At 33.3% G+C, this 24984-nt stretch overlaps 2 protein-coding genes and 1 long non-coding RNA gene across 46 annotated transcripts in view; 1 reads left to right on the forward strand and 2 right to left on the reverse strand.

The window, feature by feature from the left end:
* Positions 1-24984, forward strand: part of LOC126717396 (disease resistance protein RPV1-like) — a 206061-nt gene that overhangs the window by 28493 nt on the left and 152584 nt on the right. The gene's annotated exons all lie outside the window — the stretch shown is intronic.
* LOC126717403 (uncharacterized) lies at positions 12184-14789 on the reverse strand. Its single transcript, XM_050419144.1, has 3 exons — positions 14455-14789; positions 14235-14372; positions 12184-12388 (listed from the first exon to the last, which is right to left on the reverse strand). Exons 1-3 carry the CDS (start codon positions 14502-14504, stop codon positions 12247-12249), a joined length of 330 nt encoding a protein of 109 aa, XP_050275101.1. The 5' UTR covers positions 14505-14789; the 3' UTR covers positions 12184-12246.
* On the reverse strand, positions 19199-21966 carry LOC126717404 (uncharacterized). 2 transcript variants are annotated; one of them, XR_007652555.1, is made up of 3 exons: positions 21701-21879; positions 21140-21457; positions 19199-19436 (listed from the first exon to the last, which is right to left on the reverse strand). It is a non-coding gene; the product is annotated as an uncharacterized LOC126717404 (long non-coding RNA). The 2 variants fall into 2 exon arrangements; XR_007652556.1 differs by lacking the exon at positions 21140-21457 and having other exon boundaries at positions 21701-21966.

The following is a 24984-nucleotide window of genomic DNA, read 5'->3' on the forward strand; positions in this document are numbered from 1 at the left end:
AAATCATAAAGTAGGTATTTATTATGAATTATTTGATATATATACACTCTACATTGAAAAAATTGATATGAACAAAAAGTCTAATGTCAGTCTAATTTGTGGAAGTATGAATTATAGGAAAAGAAAATATGAACTAATAATGCTAAAATTTTATGTTGATTTTAATGTATATATAATGTTAAGTTGATTGTAACGTATATATACGACATAATTTATGTTTTTTTTTTTGTTTTTTTTTTACGATATATTTTATGTTTTTTTTTTTTTTGAAAAATCTAAAAAATACTAATAATGTTGCTGTTTTTGGATGTGTGTTAATATAATTTATGTAAAAAAAAAAAAAAAAAAAGATGAAGAATTTGGATTGTAATCAAATTAAGTCTATCAACTTGGAAATTATAGAAGAAGAAGATAAGACCAAAAAAATTATATATATATATATATATTTTTTTAAAAATCTAAATTTTTTTTTTTTGCAATTTGATGAAGTCACTTGGTGCAACCAAGGTTTCTAAGCCCAACTTTTATTATATATAGTATATGATATAGACTAGTTGTAATTTAATAAAAAATAATGTATTTTTTTGGTAAATAAAGATAATGTATTTCATAATCATGTTTTCATTTATTATAGAAACAATTACAAATGTAATTTGTATCATTTTTGTCAAATCAAAATGAAAACAGTACAATTTTTTTTAGGAATTCAAAAACTAAGTTAGCGAAGATTTTTATTTTTTAATAAAATTTATTTATAACATTTTTTATATCATTAAAAATTATTCTTTTAATTTTAAACAAACATTCCCAAATTCAATTTTTTCTACCCTACAATCCAAAACACTAGAAAACTTATCTCAAAAATTAACAAAACTCAACAAAACTACAATTCAAAATAAAGAAGAAAGGAAAAATAAAACTCACATTAAAGTCAAACCCATTCTCCCGAATATGTAAAACATATCAAATGTGATGTGATAAGACTAACTATCCAATGCATAATCAAATTTAAATTTTTTAATAAGGCTTAGACGTCATGCAATAGAAATAGGTGGCTGGTTTTTAGGAAAAGTATTGATTATAGATTTATACATGATTGTAACTCTTTTTCCTTAATAATTAAAAAAAGCGTAAATGCATTTTTGGTCCCTAAATTTTGGGCCGATTCTCGATTTGGTCCTTAAATTGATTTCGCTCCTAGGTCAGTTCTTGATTTCAAAAAATCATTTTTATTTTGGTCCTTGCCGTCAATCCAGTAACAGAAAAATCTAAGGTGGCAAATGGAGTGCATAAGTGGCATGTTAGATGTTGATGTGGCAAATAAAATAATATTAAAAAAATATTTTGCTTTTAAAAATGACAAGTCAACATTTTAATTAATAAAAAATAAGTAAAAATTTAAACTAAAAATATTCCAAAAAAAAAAAACTTTTTCCAATTTTAAATATTGAGAAAACAATTTGTAGCAACTATTTCAAGCTTGGTGCGTATTTGTGTTTGTATCTTTCTTTTTCTTCTTTCTTTGTTCAAGCTTTCGATCCCTCTCTCTCTCTTAATCTCTGACTTTTTCTCTCTCTCTAAACTTGACTCTCTAATCTCTGGGTTTTTCTAGTTTTCCGTTGGGTGGTCGGTAATGGAGGTGGATTGGTGGTCGGGGTGGAGATCATATCTGGGTTTTTTTAGTTTTCCGTTGGGTGGTCGATAATGGGGGTGGATCAGTGGTCGAGGTGGAGATCGGTGTGGCCATGGGTCTTGCATTATGGGTTTCGTTGGAGATGGAGATGGAGATGGCTGGATTTGGTTGGAGATGGTTGGGTTTTTCTTCGTTTCAGTGGGGGTGGGTTGTGGCTGTGGAGATCGGTGTGGCTGTGGAGATTGGTGTGGGTCTTGGATTTGTGTTTATAGGTTTGGTTGTAGGTGGGGTTTTTCTGGGTTTCTTTAGGGGTGGGTGGCTGGTAGTGGAGGTGGATATTGGTGTGGCCGTGGAGATCGGTGTGGCCGTGTTTGTGTTTCGGAGATGGAGATGTCTCGGTGAGTTTCGTTTCGTGTTTGTGGTTTTTTTTTTTTTTTTGATGTGGATTTGTATGTTTATTTCTTGGATTTATTGGGTTTGATTTACTAGAGGTTTATGGGTTTGATTTTTTGGAATTATTGGGTGGTTTATGAGTTTGATTTCTTGGATTTATTGGGTTTGATTTACTGGATATTTATGGGTTTGATTTCTTGGATTTATTGGGTTTAATTTGGGGAAGAACATGAAGCATGAAGTTCATGTCCTAGGGAAGAAGAAGAACAATGTTCTTCCTAAAAATAATGAAAAGGAAAAAAAAAAAATTTAAGGTTTTTTTAAAAAATTTATTTTGTTACTTGTTTTTTAATTTTTTGAGATGGCTTTTTTATTTATTAAAATGCTGACATGGATGTTGACGTGGTATTTATTAATGTTATTTTATTAGTCACATCAGCATCTAACATGCCACCTATACACTCCGTTTGTCACCTTAGAAGTTTACCCTGAGTGCATAATTGGTCCCTCAAGTTTTAAACGAGCACAATTAGTACCTTAAGTTTTAAAACTGAGTTGATTTGGTCCTTTTACTAACTGTTGTTAACGGTGTTACTTACGTGACTAACGGAACAATGACTTAACTTTTTTTTTAATAACGTGGCATGTTTTTAATTAAAAAATTAGAAACTAAATTTACACGTGAGAAAAAAAATTCACCGATACCAAATTAAAAAATTTATTTTCTACCTATTGTAAAAACCCACAACGAGAAAGAAAGGGAGAGAGGGAAGAAATCAAACCCTAGTTGTCGCCTGAAATTCCATGCCCTAGTTGCCGCCGGCAATAGCCCAAGCCGCAGTTGCTGCCAACGAAAGCATAAGCCCTAGTAGTTGCCGACGACAGCCATTGCCCTAGCAGCCGCCGGCGACAGCCACTGACTCGCCTCCCTCCTCCTCTCGCACAACCACTGAGCTGCGTTCGTCCTCCCATCTTAGGTATTACATCGGCGAAGACAAAAATCAGCAATGCCTGAGAGGGTTTTCAATAAGGGGAGGTGGAGAAGCACCAAGCCACAAACGGAGAGAGAGATGAGAGAGGGAGACTGAGAGTGAAAACGGTATGGGTATGGACTTGTCTAATCGCCTCCCTCTCTGTCTAATCGCCTTCTCTAGTAAAGGGTAGGTTCTGACGGGGCAATCGTTGGGTTTCATCTGGGTTTTCTCTTTGTGATTTCATCTGGTTTTTTTTTTTTTTTTTGGCCTTTGGTCATGTAAATTGCACTTGTTGATTGGGTTTTTTTTTTTTGGCTTGATTTTCGGCTTTGAATTCTGATTGGCTAGATCAAATGCAAGGTAAATGCTGATTTTGGATTGGATTTTTTTGTGGGTTCATGGTGGTGGAGGTGTGGGTTGTCGTCATGGTGGTTGGGGTGGAGGTGGGGGTTGCCGTCAATATGATTTTTCAATTTTATCTAATGTGGAAACTATTTTTTTTAATTTTTTAATTAAAAACATGCCACATCAATAAAAAAAAAATGCCAAGTCATTGTTCCGCTAGCCACATAAGTAATATCGTTAACAACAGTTAGTAAAAGGACCAACAAAACTCAATTTTAAAACTTAAGGGACTAATTGTACTCGCTTCAAACTTGAGGGACCAATTGAGCACACAAAGTGAACTTCAGGGACCAATAATGTAGTTTCGCCTTTCTGTTACTAGGTTGACGGCAAGGACTAAAATAAAAACGATTTTTTGAAATCAGGGACTGACCTAGGAGCGAAATCGATTTAGGGACCAAATCGAGAATCGGCCCAAAATGTAGGGACCAAAAGTGCATTTACGCCTTTAAAAAAAAAAATCACAAAAGTACAATTCCAAAGGGCAAAAAAGTACATAAATTTTTTTTTTTTTTTGGGGAAAAAAGAAGAAGCATTGTATAAATAGTGACATAGTCTAATCCAACATGTGATTAATGAATAGATAAATAAATGATTTTAAACACAAAATTGAATTTGTTTTCTTAAAATACTCAAAGAATACACTAACAAGATAAGGAAGATGAAGAGCAATATAAAATATTCTCAAATACTTAAAACAATTAATTCAAGTATCTAGGAACATCATATAAGAAATACATAACAATTCGCTACTAATTAGTTAAATAAAAATTACAAACAGCGAAAGGAAAGTGCACAAAAACCATCTTCTTCAACTACACAAATTGTTCTTCGCTACATTGTGCAGATTATCATGTTGTTTTCTAAATAAACTAAAACCTGACATCAACAAAATATATGACATATTATAATATGATTTTCCTCCAAATCAGGTCAATAACAAACACCATTCATAAAAAGCATTAAGTATTGTAAATAAAATGATAAAAAATATATTTGCATCAAGGAACATGTATAAATTAGTCAGTAATAGGATAATGGAGGTACAAACCTCTAGTAAGAGATCTATAACACGCTTGATTTGGACTAGTTGTCAAGTTGTATATTTTCTACCAGTAAAGATTGATTAAGCAAGACTTGTGAATACCTTTTTATGTACAATTTTTTTTCTTCATTGATTTCATTTTTCAATTATAAATATCAAAATTAAAGTTGAGGAACATGTAAAGGAAAAATTATATGTAAAGTTAAAACCGTCCAAGATGAATATATATAGTCAATATTTTGTTTTAATTTTTATCGTTTATTATAGGGACAAGTGTCTAAGAGTCCACCCAGTTATTTGTGTTGGACATGATCCTTGAGCACATGCTACTCTCTTTTTGCTGCTACATAACCCTATGTGCAGCAATTGTTGTATACAAGTATGCATGAAAACCTTTTCTGAAAGAATAATGATGTTATCAATGACGTGGCATATAAGATGTCTGAATAAAAGCGTGGCAACAATAACAGTTGCACTTCAGTTTTTGGAATGCCCTTAATGGTGTTTGTGGGCTGGCAGTTTGGCAGAGGCAGGCTGAGAAGGTTTGTTATTGGTCAAAGTGGGGGTGAAAAGAAAAGTAGGTGTAGACCAGTGGCGACGCCACGTACAGCTCAGGGTGTTCCCAGGAACACCCTGACCTGAAAAATAAATAAATATATATATATATATATAATAAAAAAAATTTATATTTGCTTTGTATTAGGAACACCCTCAATATCAAAATTAGGAACACTCTCAAATTTTAAATATATATATATATATATATTTATTTATATCATATTATATATAATAAAAGTTGGGCTTAGACGCCGTGGTTGCGCCAAGTGGCTTCACTAAATTACAGAAATTTTAATAAATTTTTAGATTTTAAGAATAGATATATACATATTTTTTGGATAAATATGACAAATCAAGTAATGAAATAAAGTAATATTTGATTTACAACTATAGCAGTTGTGTTTATCTAAAATGTTATCAACAAAGTCTAAAATCAATAGACTCTTCATCTAATCCTTTTTTTTTTTTTTTTAAATTATATTATCACGTGTAACAAAAAAACAAAATACGTATATAGTACATGTTAAAGTTGAAAAAATAATCTTAATTAAAAAAAAAAACCAACAACATAGTACATGTTTCTATGATATAAAAAAAAAAAAAAAAAAAAAAAAACAGATATAACTACACTTAAAAAGAAAATAGCAAAAAAAAAAATATATATATAATAATAATACTACACGTAAAAAGAACCTTATTTTTTATAAAAACAAAAACCAACAACATAGTACACATTTATATGATTTTAACTTCTCCTATAATTTCTAAGTTGATAAAAATCATAATTTGATTACAATCCAAATTCTATCTTAATTTGATTACAATCCAAATTCTTCATCTAATCCTTTATAAAAAAATTCTTAATTAAAAAAAAAGGTAAAATCTAAGTTGATAAAAATCATAATTTAATTACAATCAAAATTTTATCTTTATTTGATTTCAATCTAAATTCTTTATCTAATCCTTTATAAAAATAAAAATAAAAATTTACTTAAAAAAAAACCTGCAACATAGCACACGTTTGAGTTGAAAAAAAAATCTTATCAAAAAAAAAAAAGTTGAAAAACAAATCTTAATTTAAAAAAAAAAAAAAAAAAAAAAAGCAACATAGAGCACGTTTTTATGATTAAAAAAAAAAAAAAATCGACATAGCTACACTTAAAAAGAAAACAACCAATAAAAAAAACATATAATAATACACGTAAAAAGAAAATAGCTCTACCAATTAAGTTTGAATCCAAGAGAAATTGAGTTGAACTAAAACTCTTGAATCCAAGAGAAATTGAGTTGAACTAAAACTCTACTAAACCTACTCCACTCTACTATTTAAGAATGCTAAAATCAATACATAAAAAACCAAAATTAATTAAGTGAAGAACTACTAAATGAAGGACTTGGCTTCTTCAATGAGAATAGCTATCTTCTTTTTACTTTTTACTTTTTACATTTTCTATTAATGTAGTTCAATTATTGCTTAAATTCTATGCTTTTTTAAAAATATTTTACATAATGCAATTCATCTTAATTATGGATGTATTTTTTTGATTTAGTGTTCTTAATTGATTGTGCAGATTATTTCCTCACTTATAGCAATATCAAGATGGCTAGATACAAATGACAACATCAAAATAGTTAGACACGGGTAATTTATATGTAAACTTTTACACATTTACATTGCAATACAATTTTTCTTTTTCTTTATGTACTTTCATTTATCTATTTTTTAAATTATTTTGATTGTGATACTCTAGAAGGTCTAGATACTTATATTTTTTTTTGTAATTTATGGAATATTTGTTTCGGTCAAAATATTATCACTGAATCTATTTGGGATGGAGCTCATCTACAATATGAAATTATGAGATTTATGTGAGAAGAGCTATCTTCATTTTTTTTTTTAGTTTCTATTTTTCTATTAAAGTAGTTCAATTATTTGTTCTACTAGTATATATATATATTTGTTCTACTTTCAAGCAAAAAAGAAAAAGAAAAAAAGCCCAAAAAAACAAATTTGAACTAAAATATGAAAAAAAAATAAAAAAATAAAAAAAAGTGTAACAGAGGCAAGCCCAAATGCCCAACAGATTACAAACAAACCCACAGGCCATAGATTCTCGCCCAAAAAAAAAAAAAAATAGAGCAGCGCAGCGCCTCAAAAAAAAGAAAAAAAAGAAAAAGAAAAAAAAAAAGACAAACCCACAGATTCTCACTAAAGGCTTTATAAAAAAAATGAAATCACTAAGCTAACCCTAACCTAAAGATAGACAGAGGTCACAGAGCATTGAGCAACGCCACTTGTTGAGGCTCATCCAAGCCAAGTAGCCAACGCCGCTCGTCGTCGCTCATCGGATCGGAGGACAGAGATCACCAGTGCCAGATCGGCAGATCGCTCGCCCGCCGGCTCATCCGCTCGTGCCCAGTCCAGTTTAGGCCTCTCGCCTCCCTGCTCGCTGCTTGGCTACTGTCGCTGCTCCGGTGCTCCCTCCGACCCTCCCTCAAGGTATTTCATTTTTTTCTAAGCTAACTTCTCTCAGTCTCTCTCTTTTTCTCTCTGACTCTCTCTCAGTCTCTCACTCTCTCTTTGACTCTCTCTCTATCTGAACTGAAAAGTCTGAAATGAAAATTATGAAATGACTCTCACTCTCTCTCTCTTTATTCTTTAATAAGACCAACTCAGTAACTATCTCTCTCTTTTGATTGGCCGAACTTTAGTCTTTAGCTTTATTAAATTTTATCTGTTTTTGACTTTTTGAAAATTGAATTTGGCTTTATCATTTGTTGGTGTTGGTGTGTGTAATGTGTTGGTGTTGGTGAAATATTAATTGTTTTTTAGTGTAATGCGTTATTTGTGAAATTTTTTGATTGACAGGGGCATCATGAGGCATGCTTGTGTGTTAAGTGGGGTGGGGGTGGATGGGCACATGAGATGGGGTCAGGCTACAGAAGTGCACATTACACAGTTTTAGTGATTTAATTATTGTGCTACACATGGCCATGGGATGTGTAAATAATGTGCACATTAGTGGCTCTTTTAGTGCTTTTAGTGTAATGTGCACATGGGGCTAAACAATATAACAAATTAAAGCAATATAATTAATGACAAACAAATTAAAGCAATATAGTTTATTGTTGTGCTAAACAATAATAATTAAAGCAATATAATTAACCAATAAATTATAAAAGACAAACAAATTAAATTATGTTAGGCTAAACAACAATTAATAATTTTATAATTAATGAAATAACAATATAACAAATTATAGTTTATAAAAGACAAACAAATTAATGAAACAACTAACAACAATAATTAATAATTTTATTAATATTTCAAATGAACTTATAGTTTATTATACATGTACCTTTGTTCATTTATTTTCTTTTCACTTTTTTTCCTTTTTAGGTTTTTCGGTGTACAGAATGCAAATTTGTTTTGGTTTTAAGAACATTTTTTTTTAAGCACAAACTTCATGCCAGCTAAATCTTGAATTTCGGCCGGTATTTACTAAAACGTCCCGAAACACCCAAAATAGACTAAAATGACCTAAAATTTTTTCAAAGTGGAATAGGAACACCCTAGACAAAATTCTTGGAGTCGCCACTGGTGAGGAGGAAGGGAATTTTCTGTGTTTTGGTGTTTGCTTGTAGGAGGTTGATGGTGAGTTTCCTTCTTGAGAATTCTTCTCTGTATTTGATGAGAACTTCTAGTTGTTTCTTTGGGTTTTTGTTTTGGGTATTAATGGAGGGTAGTTTTCTAGATGTGGAGGTTGTAAGTGGGTCTTTGATGAGTGAGAATGGAGGAGAAGGTTGATGGTGGGTCTTTGACGAGTGAGAATGGAGGACGGGGTGTATTGGCCACTAGTCCTAAATTTAGGCGGCGTCTTGGCATTTTTACTTCTTATGATTTTTAAGCCTCAAGGTTACATTGTTTAGGAAGGGTCAACAAGATGCTTGGTGTGGGCCTTTATACTTATCCTATCCTTGATCCTGTTACAAAAATAGGCTATAAGGAATGTTCATAACCATTTACTTGTAAAATTTGATGAAAAATTGAGAGGGTCACGGTATAGATAAACTTAATGAACTTTAGTCTGACTCTTTTTCAATATTTTGCTGGGAATATTTGAGCTTCATAAAACAACAATTTTTCTACTTTGCTATTCTTTGCCTTGAGTCTTCTTGATACTTACACTATTGTAAAACTTGATCCAAAATAAAATTGGGTCATAAAATTACTATAATCTTCTTGTAGTTCAAAAGCAAAGAAAGAACTACAGAATCTGATTTTGGTAATCTTACAATTTCTTAATGATGGGTTTTGATTTTTCGAAGAGAAATGAAATTTCAAATCAGTGAGGTAATTTGACAGCACTAATTAACTCCTAACAACTTGTTTGCCCAAGTGAGTCCACATTAGTTGGACTTTTTAATGAAGACTTGATTCCAAGATTATTGATGGATACGCGTCAGGCTTGTTTGAAATTGAATTCGCCCAATTTTTGTTGTAACGGACTAGTCTATGGGGCCTTGGTCCACTTGGTCTTAAGAGTAATTTCATCCCTGTTTGTTGGGCTGCGTTGAGCTAGTTCTGAACACAACCGATGTATTGTCTCTGGGTCTCTTAGCCCAATATTGGACCAATCACGTCCACTATGTCCGAACACTGCCTTCGTTGCATAGTGTTCTTTTTTTGGAAGATGAATAGTGGTTTTTTGGCTAGTTTGTTTAGTCCTTCAATATTGACTCAAAAATAAGGAACAGTGAATAACAAGTGAAACAAGATAAAGAAGATTGAAAAAAAGTATTAAAATGGTACAGATAAAATTTAGAAAAAACAAAAACAAAACAGATTAAGTGTAGGTGTTTTTTGGAAGATTGCACGAAAGGAATACAACTAGAAATGTTTTAGTTTGGGATTTATGTCCCAGATAGGTTCAAATAAAAATAAAATAAAAAACAAATAAAAGGTTAGAAGCTCAATCTCTGTTGGGAAAGAGACCAATCTATTAAGTTTAAATTAAACTGTTTTGTTTACTATATATATATATATATATATTTTTTTTTTTTTTTTGAGAACCAATTTTTTTTTTTTAATTTAATTGTTATAATATGTGGAGAATGCGAATTCAAAACTGTGGCATTCTTCATAAAGAAAAAAAAAACAAGTCAGTATTGCTAAGTTATAAAGAACTTGATCTATTTTGTATACTTATTCATTACTAGAAGCTCATTTGAGGAAAAAAAGAAAAAAGAAAAATCACTAAAAACAATTTTTAAAAAATTAGCTTTATTTGAAGATTTTTTTTTTTTTTTTTTTTTGAGAAACAAACAACACACAATGGAGAGGGAAAGGGGTTCTAACACAAAGACACACCACAACTCCACTCAAAAGCCATGATAACTTTTAAGGGAGGGTGGGGCAAGTTATACTACACACAATATACTTTCTTAAGCAATGTGAGACAATTACCCATTATTTTTTTTATTTTTTTATTTTTGAGAAACAAACACACACACATACACACACACACACACACAAGGGAGAGGGAAAGTGGTTCTAATACAAAGGCACACCACAACTCCACTCAAAAGCCATGGTAACTTTTAAGGGAAGGTGGGGCAAGTTATACTACATAGTACATACAACACACTCTCTTAAGCAATGTGGGACAATTACCCATTCTTTTTCTTGAGAAACAAACACACACACACACAAGGAAAAGGGAAAGGAGTTCTAACACAGCTTTATTTGAAGATATAAAGAAAGAATTTTTTTTCTAAATAACAATAAATATTAAAAAATTTAGTTAATTGTCACGTTTCAAAACAATATTGAAAACTAGCATCTCGAGTGTCTAAAACTCGAGTTCCAAGGTAAAAATCGAGTTTTTAAGTCTCGATTTGTATGTGGATTAGTTTAAAGTTGAAAAAAATTAAGCTGAAAATCGAGTTTTAAAGGCTCGATTTCCATAAATTGAATAAAAACGCCGCTATAGGTCTATAAAACGTCACTATAGGGCTTAAAAACGCCACTATAGGACTCCATAAATCTGTACTTAAGAAAAAAATTTTCTAGGAAAACGCCGCTATAGGGCTTTAAAACGTCACTGAAAGGCTTAAAAACGCCACTATAGGTGAAATTTTTTTCGCATGAAACTCGAGTCTTAAAGACTCGAGATCTATGGGGCTTTTTTGTAATATGGATCTCGAGTTTCTAAAACTCGAGATGCTATTTTCTAAAATTGTTTCAAACGTTGTCTAACTTACAAAATAGAAAGGCTGAAGAAGGTTAGTCTGCTCAAAACCTCTATAAAGAAATTTTTATTTGAGATTAGAGGGATCATAAGCTGGGTTATTTTGATAGCTTAAAGACATATTCTTCCTTATAAGCCTCTCTAGTACTTTCAAAGGTTTGACATTTTTGTAAGTGCTAATGTTGTAAATCTTGTCTTCACACTCCTTCTTTCCCCATACCTTTGTCTTCTGTCTATATTATCTAAAAAGAAAAAACTTAATTCCCCTCCATCAGGAAATGAACTTGAGATTATCCTTTTGATAAATACACACTACTACACAGTTTCCATCAAACAAATTAAAAACCAAAAGCAACCCATTCAAAAAAGTTCTCTCACGGAAAAACCCAAGAAAACAACAAAAGCTTGAACATTATTGGTACGTGGAGAGTGGAATGCCCTTAATTAAACTTTAATTAAACACTTCAGTTGAGTTTTACACCTTCATGGGGTAAGGAAACCAAATTTCAATGGCATCTCCAGCGTTACTGAATCATTAACTAGTAAACAATGATGGGTGTGAATTGTTCAAATAACAAAATAAATATACGCACATATAGCAACAATTTCAACATATTAATTATACTGGGTGGAAATTATTTATTTATTTATTTAATTTTTTCGCTGATGGCACCAGTTCTGTTGTCACTGAATTTGTTGTGACGATTGAAACTATTAAAACATGATTTGTTACTGTAATAATGCGCAATATTTGAATATTTAATCTCTGTTTTTTCTTTCTAGGTAAAGCCTTGAATCAGTCGACATATCATATAATTGCTCGTCTCTGCCTCTATCCACTGTTTTGTATCTCATGAAAGAAAACTAAATATGTACTCTTCTGTAGCTTTCTGTTCCTCAACATAAAGTTGTTCTGAAAAATTGATAATGAACATCTAGTGAAAAATAAGATCACAAATTTAAGTAAGCATGATTAATGAACCAAAATTATCGTATAATATTCAATAATAATTCACTCAATACAGAACTTATGCTTATCTCTTTCTCGTCTTTTGGGCTCAAATCTTCATTTATGTCAACAACCAAAGCAGAAAAGGTCCAGTCATACTCTGATAGTAATCGGAGGAACCTATTAATGAAGTTGGCATGCATATGATAGAACATCATCAGGCCCAAGGAGACTAACTAGTTTGTAGATATAATAGTCTGAGCAACCCATATATTAAATAAGCCCACATATGGAGCCATCATAGTTTATAATAACCAAAATTGAATTCAGAAGAATTAGTTTTAGTTTGTTTCTAATTCAATAGAGTTACATGTTAGAAACAAGGTTTTCAGATCTGGACCATTCATTGAACCGTAAAAAAGGGAGGTTCAAGGTTTTTGAGATCGAACCGTGATGACGTCATAATTAATTTAATAATTATTTTAAATATATATAAAAATATTAAATTAGTAAAAAATAGAAAAATTAACTAAAATAGTCCGATTAAAACAATAAATCCATATTTGAACTATGTCTAATATATCCATCTATACCCCAAATATGAAATATCTATCCAATAATAACAATAACCATTTTTTTATAAAAAGAAAATTAAAAGCATCAGATTGTCTTTCCAATTTCCACTTTCCAATGCCCACGTGACCAGCTGTCTAGCTTACATTCACAAATCTAAAAAAGCACTAGAAACAAAAGTGAATGAAATTAAAGGAAGAGATAAAAAAGCAATACAAACAAAAGCAAATGAAGAAAGAATTCTTATGTTATATCCATAATATTTTTCGCAATATTTTTACAAGAATTACATTAAAATTTTATGTGGAAAGTTGTTACTAGTTCTACTTTGAACCCACCGTTGAAATTATTTTTTTACTCACCAATATTAGTTAATAACAATCTATTACTTAAAATTTATTGTGAAAATATTGTGGTAGTATTTCTTAATTGCCATTTCTTAATATTAAATACCACACGTTTGAATCAAAAAAGAAAAAAAAAACCACACGATTACATAAAAAAAAAAAAAAAATAAAATAAGGGATAAAGACCACCACACATTTTCATACGGACCCAATTTATTACTCAACTCTCAACCTCACATTTACTTCACAGTTATCACATTCACATATTCACATCAGAGAAAAGAGAAGAGAGAGAGAGAGAGAGAGAGAGGAGAATTTGAAGTGCCGGTGGAGATCGTTGTGCACAGATCAAAGGCCAGCGAAGATTGAGGTCGCCGAAAGGACAAAGCAGGTGGAGATCGACATTCACCATGCAACACTACCTCGTCCGCCGCCCCATCGCCGTTCGTCCTCCCCACCACCAGACTGGGTCAGATCGACTTGTTCTTTTTTCTTTTCTTTTTTTTTTCTTTTTTTCATATTTGCTTGTTCTGATTCAACTTTATTGTAAGAATTGGATTTTGTTTTGTGTTTGGCTTATGTGAGATGTTTTTTGAGAGTGAAGCAAAGAGACTGAAACAAAGATTAGACGTTTTCTGGGTCAGATCAGACGTTTTCTGATTTCTTTTTACTTTTATTCAAATTATTTACTAGTGGATTTTTTTTTTCCGACCAAAAATAGTAAATATTTCGGTATGGTGCCGTTTAAATCTTAATTTTTTTTTTTTTTTAAAAGGGACCTATGAGAACCGCGAGAACCGTTCACGGTTCTCAGAACCGTGAGGTCCGACTGCAGTTTGCACGGGTCCCTACTTTTTTCCCATAGAGCGGTTCTTGAGGCTAAAATAATCGCAAAAATGAGTGGTTTGAGGTTTTTCCGGTCGGACCGTACGGTCCGGTTCGGGTTTCAAAACCTTGGTTAGAAAGTCCTGGAAGAAAGGTTCCTTGAAAATCTATCTCTTCATAATGTTTTAAGTTAATATCTATGATTTAAGATGCAAAATCAATCATGTAATTTACATAGTTACTAGTTAAAATTCCTTATAAACAGGAACAGATAACTTGACCTTAGAAATCCAGTGATATGAGAGCAAGGAGCATTAAATGGCAAAGGTTTTAAAAAGAGATGAGCGACCAATAGCTCGACTGCCTCTTCTACCAAGCAAGATGAAAATAGATGCGAAGCAACCCATCGTTTTGCAATCCTTCACAAATAACAAAAGGAAGTTATTCAGAGTTGGGGGTTGAACCAGAAAGATAATTTAGCATGCAAAAATAAAAGCTCACCTAACTACTGGCCCATATAGCAGATAACGACCCTGTAATCCATTAATCATGCTAGAATGCTGACTGCGAACAAAAAGTTCTTTGTCTACAGAGCTGACCACTTAAATTGGTCACTTCCATTTGTACATTAATTGGTTTAATCAAGTCAACATCATAAAAGTCTGAGAGCAGACCCATATATATGTAGCCATATGTCAAACTTAAGAGTTCTTATCTTCCCTTTTCAACAAACTCAGGCCCCTCTCGTGCCAAATTTTAAGACGAAATACATATCCAGACATGAAAACATCAACATCATCCTCAGTAGCAGTACATGTCATCCCCCAAGAATTCTGGAGACTGCGTATCATTAGTATATAATGATTAATATTCTTTTGTACCTTGTTGATATGCTTATGGCAACTACTACTAGGTATGGGAAAGTTAAATTAAGTATTTCATTGTTTGATGTTTTAAAAGCAAAAGAATTTCTACTCACTAAATTAATTTTCATTCTCTAACCTGGAAAATTTGTTTAAATTACCTTTTTTAATACTGCATTTAAACACAGGAATATTCCAAGTACCATTCTTTTTTTTTTTATCAAACCTTGATAATTTATTTAGCATTGCATTTAAACGCTGTTGTTAGTTTCCTATAGAACGAAAATGTGGCTAATTTAAAACTGTTAAATTGAACAACCATAAAAAGCTTAGAATCTGGTTTTTGACATTGTGCTATAAATGGATGGGTTACAGCAATAATCATAAAAGCGAGTAATTCTACAGTACCCCCAAAAAAAAGGGGGGTACAGTACCCACTAGTAGGTAACCTGTTACATCAGGTTACTTTTTTCTCATATTTGACGGTTCCATCTTCACATTGTGGAGTTCCAATATCACATGTGACAGTTCTTTTCTCACATTTGGTAGTTCCTTTACTTTTTTCTCACATTTGTCAGTTCCATCCTCACATTGTGTAGTTCCAACATCACATGTGACAGTTTTTTTCTCATATTTGGTGGTTCCCTTACTTTTTTTTTCTCACATTTGACGGTTCTATTCTCATATTGTGTAGTTCCAACATCACATATGACAGTTCTTTTGTCACATTAGGTGGTTCCCTTACTTTTTTCTCATATTTGACGGTTCCATCCTCATATTGTGCAGTTCCAATATTACATGTGACAGTTCTTGTTTCACATTTGATAGTTCCCTTACTTTTTTTTTCTCACATTTAACGGTTCCATCCTCATATTGTGCAGTTCCAACATCACATGTGACAGTTTTTGTTTCACATTTGATAGTTCCCTTTTTTTTTTTTTTTTCTCACATTTAACGGTTCCATCCTCACATTGTGCAGTTCCAACATCACATGTGACAGTTCTTTTTTCACATTTGGTAGTTCCCTTACTTTTTTTTTCTCACTTGACGGTTCCATCCTCATATTGTGCAGTTCCAACATCACATATGACAGTTCTTTTGTCACATTAAGTGGTTCCCTTACCCTTTTCTCACATTGTGTAGTTCCTCACATTGTGCGGTTCTAACATCACATATGACAATTCTTTTATCACATTGGGTGGTTCCCTTACTTTTTTCTCATATTTGACGGTTCCATTCTCACATTGTGCAATTCCAACATCACATGTAACAGTTCTTTTCTCACATTTGGTGGTTCCCTTACTTTTTTCTCATATTTGACGGTTCTATCCTCACATTGTGCAGTTTCAACATCACATATGATATTTTTTTCTCACATTTGGTGGTTCCATTACTTTTTTTTCTCACATTTGACGATTTCATCCTCACATCGTACGGTTCCAACATCACATATGACAATTCTTTTGTCACATTGGGTGGTTCTCTTACTTTTTTCTCATACTTGACGGTTTTATCCTCACATTGTGCAGTTCCAACATCACATGTGACAGTTCTTTTCTCACGTTGGGTGGTTCCCTTACTTTTTTCTCACATTTGACGGTTTCATCCTCACATTGTGCAGTTCCAACATCACATGTAACAGTTATTTTCTCATATTTGATAGTTCCTTTACTTTTTTTTTCACATTTGACGGTTCTATCCTTACATTGTGTGGTTCCAATATCAAAAGTGATAGTTCTTTTCTCACATTTGGTTGTTCCCTCACTTTTTTTTCTCACATTTGACGGTTCTATCCTCACATTGTGCAATTCCAATATCACATATGACAGTTCTTTTGTCACATTGGGTGGTTCGCTTACCTTTTTCCCACACTTAACAGTTCCATCCTCACATTGTGCAATTCCAACATCACATGTGACTATACTTTTGTCACATTCAGCGGTTCCTTTATTTTTTCTCATATTTTACGGTTCCATCCTCACATTGTACAGTTCTAATATCATATGTGATTGTTCTTTTGTCATATTTGGTGGTTCCTTTACTTTTTTTCTCACATTTGATTGTCACATTCGGCAGTACCAACATCACATTTGACAGTACTTTTGTCACATTTAGTGGTCCTCTTTTTTTTTTTTCTTACATTTGACAATTTCATCGTCACATTGGGTAGTACCAATATCACATCTAATCGTACTTTTAGATTTGGGCCCACCACTAAAGTCACTTTTTTACTTACTTATTATATATATGTTTCTAGCAAAAAATGATTGATGAAGATGGCAATCCCACATTGAAATGGTTTAAAAATATATATATAGGGGACAATGACAAGTATATGTCAAAATTGATGTTTTGTGAACAGGTAATTTTACTCATGCAAATACACTTGTGTATTTTACACTAACACATGCTAATACATTGTTTATTTGTATTTGTCACGTTAAGTAGTACCAACATCATTCTTGACTATACTTTTGCCACATTGGGTTATACCCTTGTTTTTTTCTCACATTCAACAGTTCCATTGTCACAATGGGCATTACCAACTTCAAATGTAAGCGCACTTTTGCACATTCGATATTTTTTTTTTTTTTTTTTTTTTTTTTTTCCCTCACCGATTACCATAATACCTCTAAAACCTAAAAATGACCGAATCACCCTAACACTTAAAAAAAATTACCAAAATTACCATAAAACCTAAAAAATAACTGAAATACCATTAGAACAAATAAAAAATTGATTGAATGACCTTGAAACTTTAAAAATGACCAAAATAACGATGAAACCTAAAAAATGACCAAAATACCCTTAGGACAAAAAAAATGACCACATGGCCTTGAAACTTAAAAAATGACCGAAATTACCATAAAACCTAAAAAATGACTAATATAACCACGAAACCTAAAATATGACCAAAATACCTTTAGAAGAGAAAATCACGGTAATGCCCCCTATACCTAGAGAATATCTTAAAATACCCTTAGAAACTTAAAAATGACCGAAATAACCATACTACATAAAAAATGACCGAAATAACCCCGAAAACCTTAAAAAGAACCAAAATTCCCTCATAACCTAAAAAATGACCAGAATTCCCCCAATTCCCTCTAAAATTATCAAAATCCCCTCAGAACCTAAATGATGAAAATATCTTTAGAACCTAAAAACTGACCGTAATACCCCCGTAACCTAAGAATGACCAAAAGACCCCTGAACTAATGAATATATATATTTTTATATTGTTTCTATTTAGATATTTTGTATGTAAAGATATTGAACGTAACAAACTATAATTGAGCTAAATGATCCCATGTACTTATCCTTATTCAATTTAGGAGATACTATTGAACCAATTTGTTATATTATTTTGTTTTGTATTTAGTATAATTTCATGGATAGTGATAGTGAATTGATATTGTATATGTAGTGTCCAGTAGCACTACTAGAATTCATCATTCATGTGTGTAAGCACAAGTTACATACTAGTAATTATTAAAAATAACATTATCGACAAATTATTTAGGAGAAATGGTGAATAGATTCTCCTTGAACCATGTTTTCAATATAGGATTTTACAAAAAATCTAATGTACAATTATAGGTTTCTAGGCTCTCGGCCTTGGATAGAGCTCAAGGTGAGTTCTAGCTATGGAGGATTGCGAGAGACAGTTTTAGAGATAGAGAGGAGATGGTTGCATCTTACTCTCTCCACATTACCATTTCACTTGCATCTTTTTATGAAGTGAGCTTAAAAATCAAATCTTGTTTTATGCTAAAATATCAAAACACAATTTCAAAGTAAAATACTAATTTTCAAATTTTGTACTAAACTTATTTATCCAAAATATGACTTTAAAGTGAATGCATTTACACAAAAATTATGTTTTCAAAATACAATTTTAGCACAAAATGTGATATTATTGAAATCGTTTCCAAGTGTACATTATGTCTTGTTATCTCTTGCCACATTGGCAGAATCTTAAGTTAAATCGTGGTTTCAGACAAGGCAATTCTCATATATATTTTTTCACAACATTATTTTTAATAAATATTACTTCTTATGTAATAATTGAAGAAATATTACTTCTTATATACTATTTAAAAAATTAATTTTATGTAAAAGAGGCAAAAAAATAAATTTACACATTATTACATTTACTACATTCTCATTTTTCTTCTCAACAAAACAAAAGTTTAAATGTCATAATACTTCTCTCTTTTTCACTGAGAACATTTTGTTTTCAATTAGATTCCACCCCCCCCCCCCCCTGGCTACCCCAAAAAAATATAATTCCACATACATCCAACAAAGAAAAGAAGAAAAGCTATGGCTATTCAGCTACGGTAAGGGGGCAGGCTCCAGCTGCTGTCTTGGCTAAAGCATTGACACCAATAGTAATAGATTGAGAGAAAAACTGAGGGAAAATTGTCTCAACTTGCTCCTTTTCTTTATTTAGGTATACACAGTCCAATTCTCAAAAAAAAAAAAAAAAAAAAAGGTATACACAGTCCTGTCAGTCACTTTCACTATGTGAAAAGTATCTCTGAGCATCAAATGGTTGCTTCCAGGAGTTTGTATCAGGTAACTCAGAAGCAGTTCCTCCATTCATGGGTGCAAATGCTGCGATAAAAAAGAACATGAACATCATAAGAAAAACATCACAATTCCTAAAGATTAATTCAAAAAGAAAATGTGCAAAATGAGCAAAGGTCCATTCATCTCGCATGCTTTTAATCGACACATTTTAACAATTCATTCCTCTTCATTTTACAAACCATTTGAATCCATATTGTCTTTAATGGCAGCTATTATGGGTCTATACCCTGAAAGTTAGGAGACGTGTTAGATCAATGTCAAGATTTCATGAACATGTAGTTTCAACATTTAGTAATTCACTAACTTTTTTAAGTGGCAGTGAGCCTTATTGCAGCAATTTTGCCAAATGAAATCATGACTAACTATCCTATTTTTTTGTTCTTTTGAATGAATTAAGAGTTATTTGTTTCTTTCTTCTCATACAGGGGTGTTTCAAACCAATAGCAAACCACTAACCAAAAAAAAAATGCATGCTTCTCAATTATTTTTGATATGTAATAAAAATTTATTAAAAAGAGACTACGTCATGCAAAGAAAGGCAAGAAGTAGCCTGAGGAATTACAAAAAATACAAAAGATTATGTACAAAAAGATAGACTCAATAGCATTAGAATTGACTCTCTATTTGTGAGTCCCCAACAAAATAAGCTAGAAGCTAGTTCCTTGTACTCTCCATATCCTCAAACATTAGCCTATCTCACTCTCGCCAAATAACATCAAACATAACGGAACCAAATTCCAAATATCCAACGAATATGATAAGAGAGGATTTTTTTTTTTGGGGGGGGGGGGGGGGGGGGTGTTCAATGCTAGGCAGGGGATCCTATGTTTGCGGCCCACAAACGAAAACAGAAATAGAAAATAAAGATAAATCTATATATCTATAAGCTATAAAAATAGTCTCTTATTGGATCCATTTACTAGAGGTAAAAAAGCCAACTGTCTTCCAATACTTCAAAGAGATTGGGAAACAAATTCAATTACTATAGGCAAGTAGGACCAAGGCTAGATGGACTGCTCTAAAAGCACATATCCATAACTACTCACACAAAATAAAACTAGCTAGCAACTTGATTGCCCAGCAGAATAAAATGATGGTTCCAGAAAAACCAAACTGCAATGTTTAAGCCATTTTGCCCATCAACCTTCATCAGGACCTCAATCCCTAACTAGATAATAGTACTAGAAAATGCAATAGACATAAAATTTCACAATAATATTTTAGTTGCTCAAAATCTCAGACAAAAAACTCATGCATTAAAATACACAACTCACACAGACATTTCATCAAACAATTTCTTAACAAAGCTAAATTGACTCAGTTCACCAAACCTCACATATAATTCAAGTTAATGGAAAGAACTCAGAAGCCTAATCCAAACCCAAATTGTTTAATATAAAAGCAATATGTTCTCTACCATTAAATATAGAATTCTTAAAATAGCAACCAAAGACCTTTAGTTTAAGCTTTCAGGCAGGTTCACAAGACTACAAGTTCATGTTTCACATTCCAAGTCCTATTCAGTGCACAAATTTTCTTTTTGCAAATGACATAGATACTATTTTCAAGATTTATTAAAAATACCCAGTGTACATTTCTTCGACATTTACAATTTAACATACACATTCATAACCAGAGGCACGTCAGTGAACTTCTAAATAGTGATAATTATACCAAGGCCATGGTTCTTGTACTGCAAAATTGAAGTATGAATTTTAACAACTTACCCTATTCTCAGGAAAGGATTTTGAGAAGCAAAATACTCTCCTCTTAAACACACTTGATGGCTTCCCATTTTTAACACTTGAATCATGTTGTGTCTTCTTCGACCCTTTCTTTTTATACATCAATTGACCATTACCTTTACCATTTATAACAGGAAGTTGACTTTGCTCAGAAAATTTTGAAGTTGCTTTAAGAGAACTGTCTCTGTTCATGTTGATTTCTAACCTCTCTTCTTTGTTTTTCTTCAATGGGAAATTTTCACATGGGTTTCCATTGGGGAAAAATCGAAGCAAGTGGCTTGATTTGCAATTCTAATCTGCCTATTACGAAATTTCAACTCAGATTTCACAACATTACTAATGCTTGTGTTCCAAAATTCCTTAAAAAAAAAACCACCAACCAAATAGGCCCAAATCTTGACGATAAATTCAGGGAAAAGGGAGAAGGGATGAAGAAAAGGCCTACCCTACTCTCACTTTCACTTGAAATAAATCATTGAACCCATCATTCAAAAACCCAAATCTCGCCGATAAATTCAGGGAAAATGTATGAAGAATAGTTACCTGAGATTTGTATGAAGACGAGGTGAAGATCGGCCAAGAACGATGAGAAGGAGCAGAATTAAAAGAACGCAGCAGAGAAGTAGAGAGAGAGAACGCGAGACGGCGAGAGAGAAAAAAGAAAAGTCTCTTTTTTCTTTCTTTCCTGTGATTGATTTTATATGTTACCTGCTTGACTGGTAACCGGTAATTCATTAAAATTACATAAACGGCCAGGATCAAAACAAATGAAATCAATGGTTAGATTTATGAGTGGGTACCGTACCCACCAAAAAAAAAGGTGGGTACTGTAGAATGACCCCATAAAAGCTGATTCAATGTTCTGGATAGATATCAAGGGACTGTATCTATCTACCTACTCGAATAATCATTGAATAATCACTAGGCTCTCAAAGTGTGTGAATTTTCTTGAATGTCTTCTGGTTTCTTGGGGGTCCATTTTATGTCTTTGGTAAATATCTTAAACCTTTCAGCTTGGTGTTGTTTGTCTTTAAAACCATTACTTAAATTGTTTGCATGTACTTATCGCTTATATTTTTGAACTATTTATGCTCTAGTGAATGGAACGGCTACTCATTAAAAAGGGACCTAACTATGCTCCACAAAGAAAGAAATTTGCACTTATTTCGGGATATGGCACAGAGATATAAGATATGCTTGATAAGGAAGTTGCTTACTGAGAATACAAGGGAGGTTAGTGTTAAGAGGCTTTTAGTTTCACTGACTATAAGGATTGCCAACTACTGCTCATGCTGGTTGGAAGAGGAAGATGGAGGCAAGTGATGAGGAGTGGCATTTGTTGGCAAAAACAGAGGGGGAAAAGATGTTAATTGGGTATCATATGATTGGGAGACTCAGATTAGAGAGGCGTTAAGATGTTTATAAATGACTGTACATTTAAGCAAGGTTAATATATATAACCTCTGACATATTAACGAGATACACAAAATATGATATGTACCTTCCTTCTTATATTAGTATTTGTAAAACTATGATTGTTATTTTGTCATAGTGTGGAAATATACTTAACTTCTTCTAAGTATTTGCTATGGATTCATCTCTTATTAACATTTAACCAGAGAGAGGATTTGGATCCAAGCCATTATTCGTGCCACTTTGTGTTAGTCTTCGTAGTTTAACTTCTATAAAAATAAGAGGTCCTTAATTTAACACATTAATAGATTTGGATATAAAACCCAGGTCAAGGTAAAGTTCAGACTTTTTTTTGAGAATCCGCCCCAAGAAGACGAGGCGGGAGGAAGATTCATTAAACCAATTTAGAGGAATACACAGGAAAGATGTCTGGAGGAACATCCTCCATCCAGACATTAAAAGGGGAAAAATTACATGCTCGCCTAGCAATCAAATGGGCTACTTTGTTGCCTTGTTTGCGAGTGTGACAAAAAAATCACTTCATTGAAAGCTGCAGATGCAATTTTGATGTCTCGAATGATATGTCCAAAGCTGGTGGAGGAGTAGCTTGTGCTATTTAGAGACTTTATCACCAGTTCAGAGTCACCTTCAACTATCACTTTGGCAAACTGAAGCTCCCTAGCTAAACAGATGGCATTGCGGGTTGCCAGCACTTCCACCATCTCTACCGAGGTAGGCAGTGGAATGATTTGTGACGAGGCAGCCATTGCTAGACCAAGGTCGTTCCTAATAATTACTCCCAACCCAGCAGAGCCAACCTCCTTAAACAAAGCCCCATCGAAGTTGACTTTCACCCAGTTTTTGGGAGGCGGAGACCACTTGACAGGGATGGGAGAAGAGGAAGGGCCACGGGGGAGAGGATTAGCATCTTGGAATTCCTGGAGAGTGTCACATGCCAGGGAATTAATTCTTTGCAGCAGAACAGTTGTCTCGCCAACTCGCAATCTGTTATGACGGGTCCATAAAAGTGAAGTGATGATTGCAAACAAATCAAAGAGGTTGCTCCTAGAATGGCAAGCTTGCATAATATCCAGGAAATTGGAACAGAACCTGGTTTGCCTAGTTAGCCACGCGAATTGTATTGCCCAAACCTCAGATAAGGCTGGACAAGACCAGAGGGCATGATGGATCGACTCTTGCTCCAGACCACAGTTAGGACAGACCGAATCGCACAGCACCTTCCTTTTTACCAGATTCATCCGAGAAGGCAGAGCATCCAAACCTGCCTGCCAAATTAAGATTTTCACTCTATTTGGAACTTTCAGGTTCCAAACCGCTTTCCAGATTTGCTTAGATTGGGATACGTCCGAAGAACTCAGGTTTTCGCTGGCTTCCTGATCCATAAGAAGTATATACCCTGTTTTGACCGAATATTCGCTATTAACACTCAGAGGCCAGTAAATTTTATCGTCGCAATCCACCATGCTGATAGGAATAGATTTAATTAGTCCCGCTTCGTGAGGTAAGAAGAGGTTGTCAGTTACATCATGAAGCCAGCATCTTTTGTTAAAATCCAACAGAACTGAAACTCTAGCATCAATGCCGAGAAAATCTGGGGGAGACAATACACGTTTAAGGTGCAGGTCAGGGAGCCAATTGTCCTGGTAAATCCGGATCTCCGAGCTGTTGCCCACTCTCTATTGCGGCCCTTTGCTTATCACATCCCGCCCTTTGAGAATGCTTTTCCAGGCATAAGAACCAGTCCCAGCCTTGGCATCGACAATACTACCACTAGGGAAGAACTTTGCTTTGAAGAACCTGTGGAAAAGAGAGTCCTCATTGCCCAAAAGACGCCAAACTTGTTTAGCCAACATAGAGTCATTAAATTTTTGGAGATCTTTGAAGCCCAACCCACCCAAACACTTAGGCTTGCACAGAGAATTCCAGCTTGTCCAATGGATTTTCCTTTGGTTGCCTCGCTGCCCCCACCAGAATTTTTGAATTAAGGCTTTAATGTCGTTGCACAGAGTAATGGGGAGCTTGAAGCAGCTCATGGCATATGTCCGGATGGCTTGGACAACGGCTTTAAGAAGGATTTCACGGCTTGCTTAGGAAAGGAGCTGCTCTTTCCAACCTTGGAGCTTTGCCCAGACTCGCTCCTTAATGAAATCAAGACTAGCTCTCTTAGACTTGCCGACTAGAGCAGGAAGACCGAGATACTTTTCGTAGAGCTTGATGTTTTGAACCCCCAGGGAGTCTTTTATTTGGTTTTGAGTATCAATAGGCGTGGATTTACTGAAGAAAAGACCCGTTTTACACCTATTTAACATTTGCCCCGAAGCCCTTTCATAACAAGACAGCAAATTTTGAATCATATGACATTCAGCGAGGGAGGCCCTATAGAAGACGACACT

Source organism: Quercus robur, chromosome 3 (assembly GCF_932294415.1).
Source record: "Quercus robur chromosome 3, dhQueRobu3.1, whole genome shotgun sequence".
Taxonomy (NCBI): Eukaryota; Viridiplantae; Streptophyta; class Magnoliopsida; order Fagales; family Fagaceae; genus Quercus; species Quercus robur.